The sequence below is a fragment of the Macrosteles quadrilineatus genome, unplaced genomic scaffold (genome assembly GCF_028750875.1).
Source record: "Macrosteles quadrilineatus isolate MER2022 unplaced genomic scaffold, UCM_ALF_1.0 Scaffold_2__2_contigs__length_208266976, whole genome shotgun sequence".
Lineage (NCBI taxonomy): Eukaryota > Metazoa > Arthropoda > Insecta > Hemiptera > Cicadellidae > Macrosteles > Macrosteles quadrilineatus.
Window position 1 is genome coordinate 193,682,506 of NW_026542595.1, and position 14,642 is coordinate 193,697,147.

The window sequence follows — 14,642 nt, forward strand, 5'->3', positions numbered from 1 at the left end:
ATATATCAACGTTTAGAGCACATATTTATCTTTAAAACAAAAAAAGAAATAAGGTTCTATCTATATTATAAGGGAAGTTATAGTTATTTTTTAAAAACATTGCAAAATCACATGATTTGGCCTGGCAATTCTGGTTGTCATATGGCTAATAGCCCTGGCAGCTGTCGGTTACACACAGAAAACTCAGCTGGCCGTTCTCGCACAGAAAACAGCAAAAGTTCTTGGCAGCCAAAGGGTTAACATGATTATGTCAAGAAAAAAACAAAGGCTTAACCTATTTTACTATTAAGATAGGTCATAGCCATAATAAAGTGTAGTTAAAAATTAGGTAAAGAATTTTTAGGAATAAACATGTTTGCAGCAACATTTTGACAAGATAATGTAACATAACTGGTTACTTTTTCCCAACCAACACAATAATTGTGTATGTTGTACCTCTCTCTGTCAAATGCTAATTGTGGGTTTAATTAAATCTCCTTTGACGCAAAGTAAAATATTTTGTTTACTTTTTATAATATCCCGACCTTAAAATTTGAGGCATGAATTAAGTGTTTTAAAATTAAGGTTGGCCCATTAATTATTTGTTTAGCTGGAAATTATAAGTATACTATAAATATTATATTATGTATTTTTTTTATTCTTTAAAAGTATACGATAGTTTTAGGTACGGTACCGGTAATTCAAAAGTGATCCGTTAGCTTGTATATTAGTGCAGTTACTTTTGTTATGGTAGGTATAGTTTGTATAGTACTATAAAAAAAACTACTTTCTACTTCATAGCTTATTTAATTTTGTTTTTCATGTAGAATGGTCAGATGCTTCATCCGACTCATCTAGTTGGGGTAATTTTTCCTATTATTGTGTTGAGTGTTTGATTCAGTTGATTTATTTGTGCGTTTTTGAAATTTGATACATTGAGTATTGCTACTGTATCAGTAGATTCAGCATGTTCCATTGTTCTACACTGTTACTCCTCTGATCTCTATGTTTTACTGTTGGATGATCCTTGAGACATGTATTCATGACATGCATTTTTGATTATTCATGGAGTATTGCATGTGTTAAAAACGTTTACACAATTTATTATTCGTGCATGTTTTTTTTCCACTAGTATTTTTGTGTGGATGTGAAGTAGTACAGTCAAGGGTGTCAATAATGTTTTACTTTTGCAAATGAAATAATATCACTGTAGTAGATTGCTCGATTGTTTTATGAAATCCAATCTTTAGATTGAGGACTAATTAGAAAAAAAATAACTATTTAAGACCACTTAGACATGTTAAGATAGTGTGTTAATTTTAGTATCGGAAGGATCACCTTACCATGTATACACCATCTTTTAAAGATCTGTCAGATTTTACTTTTAAGGGGATTCCCTACTGAAAATGGTCAAATTTTTATTTTTTTTTAAATTTTTTATTTTTACGTATTTTTGTTCTATTATATGTCTTCTTTCAGAAAAAACATAAATAACAAGGTATAAATGGTTTTATTTGCAATAAAAATACATATTATCTATATCAGGCTCTGCATACCCTGTCAAATATTAGCCTAGCCAGGAGGAATAGCTCGCTCTTTCATTTCCTATACATATCAGTTGGTTTATACATTTTTGTACATATGAAATACACTCTTTGTACTGGCTTTACTAAACCAACAGCTGTTTGACCATCTGTAATGAAAACACAACTTTTATTTATGCATAAGGTTAGTTTCAGTTTGTGACTTCTGCTGTTGTTTTGTTAGTGTTGTTGTGAACTGTTGTGAACTGTTTATAGTACCAAACTTGCTGATAGTGAAAAAAATCAAATGATGGTTCAATTGTCCTCATAACATAAAATTATAAATGCCAAAAATTCTAACAAAAGATGTGCAGTTAAGAAGAAATTACATTCAAAGCAAAATCTGTGACTAATTAACTGTATGTTGTAATTATTTAGTGAAAAGGAATGTTTTTGTAATATAACATGGGTAGAGTTAAGAAAACTAAGCAGAATATTGCTGCAAGGAACAAAATAAACCGTGATAAACGAACCAGCAAGGAACAGTGTGAAGATTCTAATGCTGCAAATGAAAGTGTGTTGGAGTCTAGGCCTAGTTGTCATCAAATGATCGATCAGCCTTCGACTTCTACTGAAAATGATTGTGCAGGTGAGCCTATTGCTAAAAATGAGCCTCTAACAGGGTTTAGGCTCTATAACAGCTACAACGAACAAGTCCAAACAAATGAGACAGCACCTGAATACATGTTGGTAGATGTAAAACTGTTTACTACATATTTATGTCAGTTTCCTTGTACTGAGTGTTTCAGTAAAACCTTAGAAGTAAAAAAGGCATACACTAAAGGATATGCAATCAGTTTCATTGTGAAATGCATATCATGTGAAGCTGAAACTAGTTTTGATACTTCGCGCCTAGCAGGGCAATCAGTGGCAAACTCTTCGAGGCCACCTTACGACGTAAATCGTAGGCTTGTGCAGGCTTTCACCTCTTTAGGCAAAGGTCACAGAGGTATGGAGATTTTCTCTATGCATCTCAACATGAAGCAAATAGGTTGTAAGGCTTATGATAGGCATATGGAACAGATTCACACTACCTACACCCAAACAGCCCATGAAAGTCTAGAGAAAGCCAGAACGGAAGTCCGTAAAGCTTATATAACTCTGGAAAACAAACCATTTGACTATCCTGGCCCTTTTGATATCACGGTTAGTTACGATGGTAGTTGGCAGAAGAGAGGGTTCACATCCAAAAATGGTGTAGGCTGTATTGTGGATGTAGTGACGGGTCTCGTCATAGATTTTGAGGTCCTGTCGAAGCATTGCCGACAGTGCCACAAAATGAAGGCGACATTAGGTGATAACACTGAGGCCTACCAAAACTGGTTTGCATCTCATGCAATAAACTGCAACAAAAACTATGATGGTTCATCACCCCACATGGAAGTGGTTGCAGCTGAGAATATGTGGAGGCGGTCACTGAACCATGGTTTCCGTTACACAACAGTTGTTTCTGACGGTGATTCAAAAACGTTTTCCCACCTGAGTGAATTGAATATTTATGATGGAATAACCATTGAAAAGGTGGAATGTCTAAACCATGTTGCCAAAAGGTTGGGTACAGGGCTTAGGAACATTGTCACCCAAAACACAGGCACAGGGGAGCCCCTCGGAGGCAAAAAGTATGGGAGCCTCAAAGCATCTACAATCGATAAGCTAACCGTCTACTACAGAAATGCTATTGAGAAAAATCTAGGAGATGTTAGCAAGATGAAAAGTGCCATTTTTTCTACTCTTTACCACTGCAAATCTACCGATGAACATCCTCAACATCATAAATGTCCTACGGGGAAAGATTCTTGGTGTTTTTATAACCGAGCTAACGCTAATGGAGAAAAACCCGAGCCACACCGGCAAAAGATCAAGACTCCTATTACTGAGCATGTATGTAAAAAGGTTATGCCTTTGTACCAAAGGCTTGCTTCAGATGCTCTCTTAGAAAGGTGTGTGTCAGGTAAGACACAAAATGCTAATGAATCACTTCACGGCGTTATTTGGTCGAAATGTCCCAAAGTAAACTACGCAACAAGAAAAAAACTTGAAGTGTGTGCAAGTGAAGCTATTTGCCAATACAATACTGGTGTCAACAAAACAGTGAGTAGCTTCCAAATCTCAAGCGGAGTAAGTCCTGGCTGTTCAACATTAAAAATAGCCAAACGTTTTGACAGGAAGCGACTCCAGCTTTCAAAAGTTCGAAAAAACTTAAAGTTTACGGAATATAGAAAAAAACTAAGGCAGGCTCAGATGATTGAGGAAGAGAGAAGAAAGCAAAAAGAAGGACTTACATATGGTGCTGGAATGTTTTAGGACATTGACTTCAGTTTTGTACAGTAGGCTAATGGTTTATTTCAGTTTTTCAATATATAATCTTGTATTTTTTTGTGCGTTGTGATTTATGTTGTCAATAATTGTGGACCATTGTTCAAGAAATGCCTAGCAACATCTTAGTAATTCTTTCTTGGTGAGTCCTGCTTTATATATAATATATAAATAATAAATGGTGGAGGCTTATTACTGTAGCTACATTTAGATAAAACTAGTATAGGCCTACATAGCTAAACTAGCCTTACATTCAACGCGCGATTCCCGAAAGTTTGAATTTTCCGTGTTTTTCAACACTAAAATTGATATATCTCATAAAGTACTTGCAGTACAGTGATGAAATTTTTACCTTATACTCTTTATTAGTATATCTAAAAAGTTAGGTAAAATTATGCCTGTAATACAATTACAAACTAAATAAAAAAATATTTTAAAAAATTTTAACGTTTGTATTATTATTTTTTTTAGTTTTTTGCTCATAGTTTTTTTTCCTAAATAAGTATGTATATAATTTTACCTAACTTTTTAGAAGACTGAAAACCTTACAAGATGACACTTTGATCATGAATTTATAGCCAGTAGAACCTGAGATATATCAACTTTTATATAACCGTTATTTTAAGTATATATATATATATATATAAAATACATGAAATTGAAAAAAAAAATTTTGAACAACAATTTTACCTTTTTAGAACAAGTACAAATTAGAAAAAACATATTTATAACCAAAAATAAGAATATTAAGATATTTAGCATTTTCAGTAGGGAATCCCCTTAAATTGAAATAAGTAGAATCTTCAATAGAAAAAACTACAGTCGGGACCACGTAAGTTTGCAGTTGAGGGAGGAGCCTATTTACCATATGGTTTTGAATGAACCAATGAGAACCGTGCGGTGTTGCCAAATCTAATAATACCAGCTGATTTGAAAATATTACTTATTTTAATTAGTGTTGTCATTGTTGTCAACGGGCAATGTGGCAACGTCGCACTAGCCTTGTCTTGTGATTGGCTGCTACCAACTGCAAACTTACTTGGTCCCGACTTAAGTTTATATAGTATTACTGAAATTTATCCTAAAATTAACCTAAAAATTAAATAAATTACACTCCTGTGTTGTTAATAAATTATGTTATTTAGTGCCAACTGTATCCGATTAATCATCAGTAGTTTTTCAGTTGATTAAAGTGAACTGTTCTCAGCTGGCGACATTACTGCGGGAATATCTCAAGTGTCTATCACAATGTCACCGAAGAGATCCGACACATCTACTGGCTTGTGGAAGATACCTGAGCGGAAGATAAAATGTGATAAAAACATGATGGTCGGGACAAGGGGAAGACCCATTAACCTTGAGGTCAATCATCTTGCGCTGACCTTGAATAAAATTGGTTTAGCAATTCACTATGATGTTGACTTCAAGCCAGATGTTCCGAAAAAAATGCTGAGGTAATTTGTTGTTATATATTAGGATCGGTTAGTCTCTTGCTACAACCTATTCACAGAATTCACGTAATATATTATTACTGTATATGTATTTCTTTATCAATTGAATAGCCCTTAAAGACATTTTTCTTCATTCTCTATAACGTGATAAATAGATATTTATGATATTAAACGTACTAAATATAATATACAGTAATATTGAAACAATGTCCTAAAATATATAATGAAATTTTAAAGACAGATAGTTTAAAATAAAAATATTTTTGGTTATAGAAAAGCAATGGAAGAGATGAGGAAGCGGCATTTCCCTTCCCGCCACCCGGCATTTGATGGTCGGAAGAATCTCTACTCGTACGGTGACCTACCTATACCTGGAGATGGGGTGAGTTTTTTTCTCCATGAGATGGATCTGTAGTTGTTTTTCTAAAGACGTCAAAAAGGAACCAATCATAAAAAGACTTACTATGTCGTTACATCTAAGATTTAAATAACTTCTTGATCAGCATTGTACCTGTTATTAAATTTATGGTAAGTAAAAAAAAGAAACGTCTTATAACACTTTCAAAAATATCTTTACGCTTATACTGTTACTCACAAGACGGTAAATATACATTACAGATGGTAAGTGGTGATCGATTTCGATTGGTCACTTCAATCATCAGACTCAATAGGTGAAAGTCAGGTTGTCATTCTAGGTACTTAAACTTACAATACATACTTTTTGTATATAAATTCTTGGAATTGAATAGTGTTTAAAACATTTTTTTTAGAATAAGTGTAAGTATTTTGTTGTGTTTGTTTATGAACGTTTTAATATGATTTGTTTATTGTGTAGGTGACTGATACAGTCTCAGTAAGTGATGAGGAACGTGACAGACCCAAGGAGTTTATTGTTACAATCAAACGAGTATCATCTGTGGACCTGGGGCAGATCGCTGCCTACCTCAACAATGGAGTTGGGTTTCCCCAGGATGCTATTCAAGCTCTGGACATTGCCTTGCGTAACCCCTCCGCAATGAGGCCAGTAACTCTACTCTTGCTTATCTCTGTGCTTGATCGGTGCAAATGATAAAGATTGGTAATTGTCAGTACTAGTTCCTGATCAAAATCTGTTTTTTGGTTCCTGACGAAAATCAGTTTTTGTACTGTTTTGACTATAATTGGTCCTCTGTATTGGTATTATAGGTACCTAACTAAATTATAATGTACTTATTCTTTGAATACCAGTTGAAATGGTTAACATTTTTTTATTACATATTCATGTTGTAAAGGGCTATTTAATAACACAGAAATAGCTGTCTATTTTAGCGATTTTTTAGAGCTATAATTTTTACAAATATGAGTTGGAAATTTTGGACCCTTCTGTTTAATAAATTGATACACATCCAAGTCAAATAAAGAACTCTGTGACTAAAATGACAGAATAAATTTCTTGCAAGCTTTGCGTTTTGCAATGTAACCTTATCTCATGTAACAGGGGCAGGCCAAGACCTTAAAGCACTTCATCCGAAAAGTCAAACTATTGCGTACCCCAGACAGTTGTTTCATTGATAGACCCTACAAATTCAGGCATCCAATGAAAGCCTGTAGTCTTCCAATTAGTTCCTCCTCGGGAAGATGTCTACCTCTTACCAAATGGCCAAGAGTTATCCTTCTAGCATCAGAGAGCTTATCACAATCATAGAGCAGATGATCGGCTGTCTCCTTTGACCTATCGCAATACCTACAGATAATTCGCCATCAAATAAGCCCATCCGTTGTAAAAGTTTCCTGAATCGCCCATGGCCGGTTAACAGTTCCACCATAATTTAATTCTTCGCCTGTCTAGTCTCAAGAGGTCAGAGGCAACCCTTTTAGAAGGCCTAAACATAGTAAGTTTGCTAACCCTAAGAAAGGGAGTATCAACCCAAAGTTTACGGTGCTTTTCATTGGCTCATGTCGCAATAGAAGAGCATGCGCTTTTTCGTGAAATGCCTCAGAAGGGTTGTGGACCTATTATTGTTGTTGCAGAGGCAGCGTTTGCCACTCTATCTGCGGCTTCATTTCCATCGATGCCTGAGTGTCCAGGCACCCAGCAGAGCATAAGCTTTAACCTTTTTGCAATGTTAATAAAGTCAAGTACCTACACATCACTGGTATAAATAATAGGCTACAGGGTGAGTAAACAGCTTTTTAGTGAAAGTAAATTATCTATCAATATTATTAACTTTAAACTTGATGTATCAGGTTTACTCCAGTTGGGCGATCTTACTTCACCCGGCCAAGTAACCGAATCATCCAACTCGGCAATGGCTTGGAGCTTTGGTATGGTTTCTACCAAAGTGCCATCTTAGGGTGGCGTCCCTTCCTCAACGTTGATGGTAATTTAATTATACATACATAGGTTGTAAGGATTTTTGTTAAGATAAGAGAAACAGTCTTACCTGAATGGGAAGAAGACTTCAATGGCACTAGAAAAAGACACTACATCAGGGTGTCCTGCGACCAGGAAAACCGTAAAAAGCGGGAATTATACGGGAATATTATGACACCAGGAACTATTTTGGGGACTATACCATAATTCTGTAATTATGGCAGTAATGTGCGGGAATGTTTCTGGGATCGATTTTTTATTTTAAATATTCAACAATTAATTATTGAGAGTCAAACAGAACATGTGTACAATTTTTCTGCAACCGGAAAATGTTTTTAGCGCAAAAAGCTAAATTAGCATGTTATGAAGACGACAGGCTACGAACGCCATTTTCTCGAAGCCGTCCAGCCCTGGACCAGGATTCGGGTTGCTACGTCAGAGCTCGGTTTCTGAACGACGATGCGACACGTGAATACAACAACTCTAAACTCTGTCCTAGTGGCATCTGTGGTCTAATGTCTCAGCTGTCTGCTACGCTTGTCTAGATTAACAACTCGGACAAGCAATTTTTTGTTTTTCATTTCTTGTTGTTTACAGATGTCCAATACTTCTGGGATTTAGGGGTAGTTTTAAATATATTAGATCTTAATAACCAACACGATAATGTATGATTAGTATTGTGTCAAGGTATCCAAACTTATTTTTATATAAGTTGGAAGTTTTATATGCTCTCTAAGTAAGGCATTTGATAGCGTGTGTCATTCAATTTTGCTAGAAAAACTGGAAAGTCGTGGGATAATGGGAGTCCCCTTAAAATGGTTTCATTCTTATTTGGATGGTCGGATGCAATTTGTTGAAATAAAGTCAAACAAAAACAATTATTTAACTACATTTAACTCTAATAAACGTAGAATTAAGTGGGGCGTGCCACAAGAGTTCAATTCTGGGACAAGTTTTTTTTATTTTATACAAAATAAATGCCTAAAAGTATTGTTAATCCTCAAAAGAGTAAAATTTCTTTATATGCAGATAAATTTAACTATCTGTATTTTGTTTCTAAAGGAAACATGATTTATATCTCATGTGATTATTTCTGAAACATCACTGTTTTTTATAAGTTGATAAAAATGAAGTTTTTGTTTAAGAGTAACAATAGAAAATAACCTAAACAATTCAATTACTTCATTTCAGTTCTTTATTTACATTAGGAGTTAAGGAAAGGCCAATTGGCTGATTAGGATTATTATGTACAAGGATAGGGATCAGCTAGCTTACCTGGTAGATAGAGTCCAGATTAGCCTTGATTACACATAAAACACATGACACAACACAGAAAAACTTAATATTTCGTCCCAGTTAGGGACTTCATCAGAAGGGAGAAGAAAGAAAACTGTTTTCTTTCTTCTCCCTTCTGATGAAGTCCCTAACTGGGACGAAATATTAAGTTTTTCTGTGTTGTGTCATGTGTTTTATGTGTAATCAAGGCTAATCTGGACTCTATCTACCAGGTAAGCTAGCTGATCCCTATCCTTGTACATAATAATCTTTATTTACATTGTAATTCATGTAGTAGTTGTTTTGGTTCTCGATAACATATGTTTCTAATTTCTCCTTTGTATTTTTGTACAGTATATTATAAAAGTTGAATATTGATTATATATTGATTGGGCCTTAACAATCACAATTGTGTAAAATTCTGTTAAAACCTGTTTTACTAATATTTTTGTCATCTCCATCACACAGTTGCCCACAAAGGGTTCCCGGAGGCGAAAAATCTTCTGGACGTCATGCTTATGATTAAAGATAAGAACAAGCGCTGGAACGACCCTGGATCCACATTAGACGATTTACAACGTAACGGACTGCAGCGTTATGAGATAGAAGACTTTGTCAAGTTCATTCGAGGTCTCAAGTGTGAGTGTATGCTGCCTAACCAGCCCCACACTCGGAGAGTGTACAAGATGAACGGTTGCAAAAAACCTTGCTCCGAGCACAGGTTAGCTGCAACATTATTTGTTTGTACTCAGTGTCTCAACCACCTCTAACGGTGGGTTCCTGTTACTTTGGGTGAGATACCTCAGGAAACAAATTCAAAACTCGCTTACCAAACCCAGCTATGCTCCTAAACCACAAAATTAAATTAAACAAATCACACAACAATAATTAACAACAAAAAGGTAGAACGGACTGAAACAGTATTGGTATAAAACAGAAAACCCATTTTGGAAAAAGGTTCCAAATTGGGTTCCAGTTCCCCCAACTAATCACCCAACAAGGACACATAAAACTGACCCAAGATGTAGTACGTTGACCTACTTATCGCCACAGCCTTTTTTAGGTGAGAACAACAAGATATTGTTTATCGACATTTCTAGCCTACTCACACATCGCCAAACACACTATTTTTACAATATTACACCCCTATTATGAAAGGCAATTAAATAAATTGTATAGCCTACCTGTAAAAATTAAATGTACTATAGAAAGATTACTTGATACGATGCTGCACATTTTAGTCTGGAAATAGAATACTTTTTTTTGAAAACTATAACTCACAGAGTAAATGATGTAGGCCTAACATAGAGCACAAGGACCTAGGTTTTTAGGATTTTTTGAGGGGATAATCAGGCTTACCAGAATGGGAAAGAGCCCAAACTGGCACAGGAAACACAAAACTTTACACTATATATACAAAACATAAGTATTAGTTTAAACATTTTGTGTATCAATCTAGTGTTAAGTTTTTTGTTTCCTGTGCCAGTTTGGACTCTTTCCCATTCAGGTAAGCCTGCTATCCTCTCAAAAAGTCCTAAAAACTCACAAATTAACTGTGCTTTTGTAAATACAATCACATCCTATTGAAAGAAAATTCAGTAGAGCGTTGATTATCCTAAACGATTGGGGCAGAGGGGTGTTTGGATAGTTGGACATCAACGTAAAATGGCCTTGTATTTCTTTGTAAAGAGTAGTTCTAATACGTTGATTTTGACTAAGTGTATAATTTGAGCTACAAACAACATTTGTGATTATTGTAGAAGCTATAATTGACTTAAATGACAAAACCGTACAAATATGTGTTTGGATAAAAGCAGCAATTGTCTCTGTTAAATGCTATAAAAATGTATGACTTAATCATTGTCTTGTAGTATATTATATTTCTGTGTGAATAATCAGATGGATTTATATTTGTTGAACTACCTGAATTTAATGTGACCTAATTGACATTGATTAAATATTTAAAATTTTTTATGATATTTGTCTTTTTTATTATTTTTTTTATTATTTTAATGCTTTTGACTTTCCACAGGTTCCGTCTTGAGAACGGGACACAAATGACCATCGGGGAGTATTATCAGCGAGAGAAAAACTACAGGCTGAGATTCCCCCATCTTCCCAGCATCTGGGTCGGCCCGGAGAACAAAGAAATCTGTCTGCCACCTGAGGTAAAGTTAAACCTGGTAACCAAAACGATCACAAAGGCAAGTAAGTAACAGGCATCTTGGCCTGTCGTAACTAGTGAACACAGAATAACAATAGAAGGGTGTGGGAGTGTTAAGGTGTGGCTAATGTAAGGAGTTGATGTTGCCTGAGTAGATAGCGGTTGGCCGCTAGCTCTGCCTCCCGGCTATTGCTAGAATACTTATTAAAAGGATTATTACAACATAATACAGTGAATGAATGAAATAAACAATGTACTTATTCCTTATAATAAATTACAGCATTATTAAATAAAATACATTCATAATAAACTACAACAGAATGATCAAAACTAAATAGCAAAGACATTTATGCAGAACTGACCAAATATTTATCTTAAAAGAAATAGTAGCCAATTATTGGGAGTTCAATAAAGAATTTTATGCCTTATTTATCGACTTTCAGAAGGCTTACGACAGCATAAGAAGGGACAAATTGTGGACACAGCTAAGAAAATTCGGCATACCGAATAAAATTATAGCCTTAATTAAAATGAGTATTTCAGGATCTAAATGTTCAGTTAGAATTGATGGCCACAACTGTAACACCTTTGAAGTAAACTCTGGTGTCAGACAAGGAGATGGGCTATCACCGATCCTATTTAATTTTGCCATTGAAGAAGCTCTACAGAAGGTAGCAGAGAAGAACATAGGAGTGAAAATAGGAACCAAAATAAACATCTTAGCCTTTGCAGATGATGTGGTTATAATCACAGAAAAACTAGAAGATCTGAAGGCCTTAACCGAAGTATTTATGAAAGAAACAGAAAAAGTAGGCCTAAAAACAAACGATTCAAAAACTAAGTACATGCACTTTTCAAGATACCTGGATAATACTGAAGAACCAATAGAAATTGATGGCCATACATTTGAAAAAGTCAACAGTTTTAAATACCTAGGAGTAATTATATCCAACCAAAATACTGATGAACTAGAAATCCAAAGCCGAATAAATTCAGCAAATAAATGTTTTCATGCTTGCAATAAATTACTTTCATCAAAATCTTTGTCCCGGAAAACAAAAATCAGGCTGTACAAAACAATAATTTGCCCAGTTCTCCTATATGGATCAGAAACCTGGAAATTAAATAAAAGAGATGAAAAGAAACTAATAGTATTCGAAAATAAAATTTTAAGGAAGATTTTTGGACCAATATTCGAGCTAGGAGAATGGAGAATAAGACACAATAGGGAATTAAGGCAACTGTATAATAGCACAGATGTAATTGGAGAAATCAAGTGCCGAAGAATCAGATGGGCTGGTCATATATTAAGAAGAGATGAAGATTGTAGACTGGGAAGAGTTTTAAAGGGAAACACTACAGGAAGACGACCCCGGGGAAGACCTAAGCAGAGGTGGTGGAAGCAAGTGCAAGAAGATTTGGAGAGAATTGGGGCAACGGAGGATGATGCGAAAGACCGGTTAACTTGGCGAAGATTTGTTGGTGCGGCCAAATATCACCTCCGATATAAATGGCCCTGGGAGTAAGAGTAAGAGTAAGTATTTATGCAGAACTGTCGAACCGCCCCACTCCGTAATTGCCTAGCCTCAGAGCCCCCTAACTCGATTTTGTCCTGCGGAATCTGCTAACCTTGGAACTCACTAACCTGGCCAAGCCCAGGTTGAGCATTGCCAAACATTGTAAAAAGAAATTATCGTATTTTGTTGTATTTAAAATATGTCAGTGATAATGTAGACAATGGTTAGTTTTTGTACCTCATCGTCCTCCACAATCTTGGCAAAAACCATGAACAATTCACATCTTACTCCAGCCAATTTATTAGTAAAAATATTTCATACATTTTATTACAGTTTACAAAATCAAAAACAACTATAGGCCTACTAGTAAATATTTCCATAATTCATACATAGTTCTAAACTTCTTCTTATTTATGAGGAACAAGATATGACTTATAATGACAAAATAATCCCTATTTTATCATAACAAAGTGTCTAGTGGCAGAGTCATGACTGAGGCTGGAGCGTGGACACCCCCTCCCCCACCCTCCGACAGAAAAAACACCAGTGGCAGAAGAATTTTGGTTTTTTTTTCTTTGTTTGCATTGTGATGTAAATTAAACTTCCTTCTGTGCTAAACCAGTGGTTGACCTGTTTGTTGTTACAGCTTTGTACTGTTCTTCCTGGTCAAGTGACCAATCGCAAGATGGATGAGGTTCAGACGGCTGCTATGGTGAAAGCTGCAGCAAGACCTGCTGACGAGCGCAAGAGGAAGATCTATGAAGCTGTGAGTATGACTAAGATCACTTGTAAACTATGGTACCTTTACCTGCCATCGGTTAACTTGCCTCTAGTTCCGCGAGTGGTGCCGCTTATATGCTGGTTATTTCACAAGTTCAGGGTTTTTACTAACTGATTACTACTCAGTGAGTGGATACATGTGTTGGAATGGATTAAACTGCATTCATATATAAAATGTATCTGTAAAAGCGTAAAAATAATTAAAACAATTATTACCAGATAGACTTAAGTAAATTTTAACCCAAAATAGTTGTTAGAACTGTAAAATACACATCTTATAACATAAAAAAAATCTGTGTAGGAAATTAATTTGCAACATAGGCTACTTCATTTACTCACTTAAAAAATTGATGAAAGAATCAGAGAACATACAATGTGATTTTCTATTCTCGATTCACTAATGTAATTTACATGATTTTTTTCTTCTTCATTACACTAATTTATTTGTTTTATGGAACTGGTGGGCCTAGTCACTCCGAAAGTTAAAATAGAATTGTGTTGTACTTCTCTTAATTTGTACTCTTCATATCTAATGAAATCAATCAATATGAAATCAATTTTATGGTATCACAAACAATGTAGCCTACCAAAAACAAAACTATGCAGTAGGTAACATTTTGTACTTATTCCTGATATGCACACCCTTCTCCCTCCATTAGAAAACAATTTTTTTAGGCAAAACCTTACTACACAACTGATAGCGGGTAAAAAGAGTAATTAATGTTTTATTGCAATTAAAAATTCATTCGTTTACAAAAACAATAACAATACAATTGTAAATATTCCCCACAAGACCACTTGTCTGTTTGTGTATTTTTATCACTAAATTTAAAAAAGTCAAATAATGTATTCGGACAAATAAATACAAACAGTGACTCAGTTAGGAATTGTTATTTGTGTAAGAGTGCAAAGTATGTCATTGCCGCTCTAGAACTGTTACATTTGGAGAGCTCAATGAATGTTCTTGCTCAGGATTTTTCCTACCTTCGTAATTATCCTATCATAAAAAAAAACTTTAACTTTTTAGTTGTATATAAAATAACATTTAGGTTATGTTTGCTTTTTCCATTAAAATGAATATAACCAAGATCGTCAAAAAAACGCCAACAGTAAACTCAGCTGATTTTGGAGGATGGGAATGAATAAAGGGGAAATGAGCTTTTTTGAATACTGATTATAGGTGTGGCAATGTGATAATTTCCATGCAGTGTTTGGGAAAATTTG

General features: G+C 34.9%; 1 protein-coding gene across 4 annotated transcripts in view; it reads left to right on the top strand.

Moving 5' to 3' along the window:
- LOC128987929 (protein argonaute-2-like) overlaps positions 1-14,642 on the top strand; it is a 48,522-nt gene that overhangs the window by 22,612 nt on the left and 11,268 nt on the right. For 3 of the 4 annotated variants that reach the window (XM_054409031.1, XM_054409034.1, XM_054409032.1), the window contains 8 exons: positions 807-842; positions 5,086-5,332; positions 5,603-5,711; positions 6,165-6,349; positions 7,556-7,689; positions 9,426-9,678; positions 10,990-11,125; positions 13,285-13,404. In XM_054409031.1, coding sequence (XP_054265006.1) covers positions 807-842; positions 5,086-5,332; positions 5,603-5,711; positions 6,165-6,349; positions 7,556-7,689; positions 9,426-9,678; positions 10,990-11,125; positions 13,285-13,404 — 1,220 coding nt within the window. The remainder of the gene's footprint in view (positions 1-806; positions 843-5,085; positions 5,333-5,602; positions 5,712-6,164; positions 6,350-7,555; positions 7,690-9,425; positions 9,679-10,989; positions 11,126-13,284; positions 13,405-14,642) is intronic. The other variant, XM_054409033.1, reaches the window with a different exon arrangement.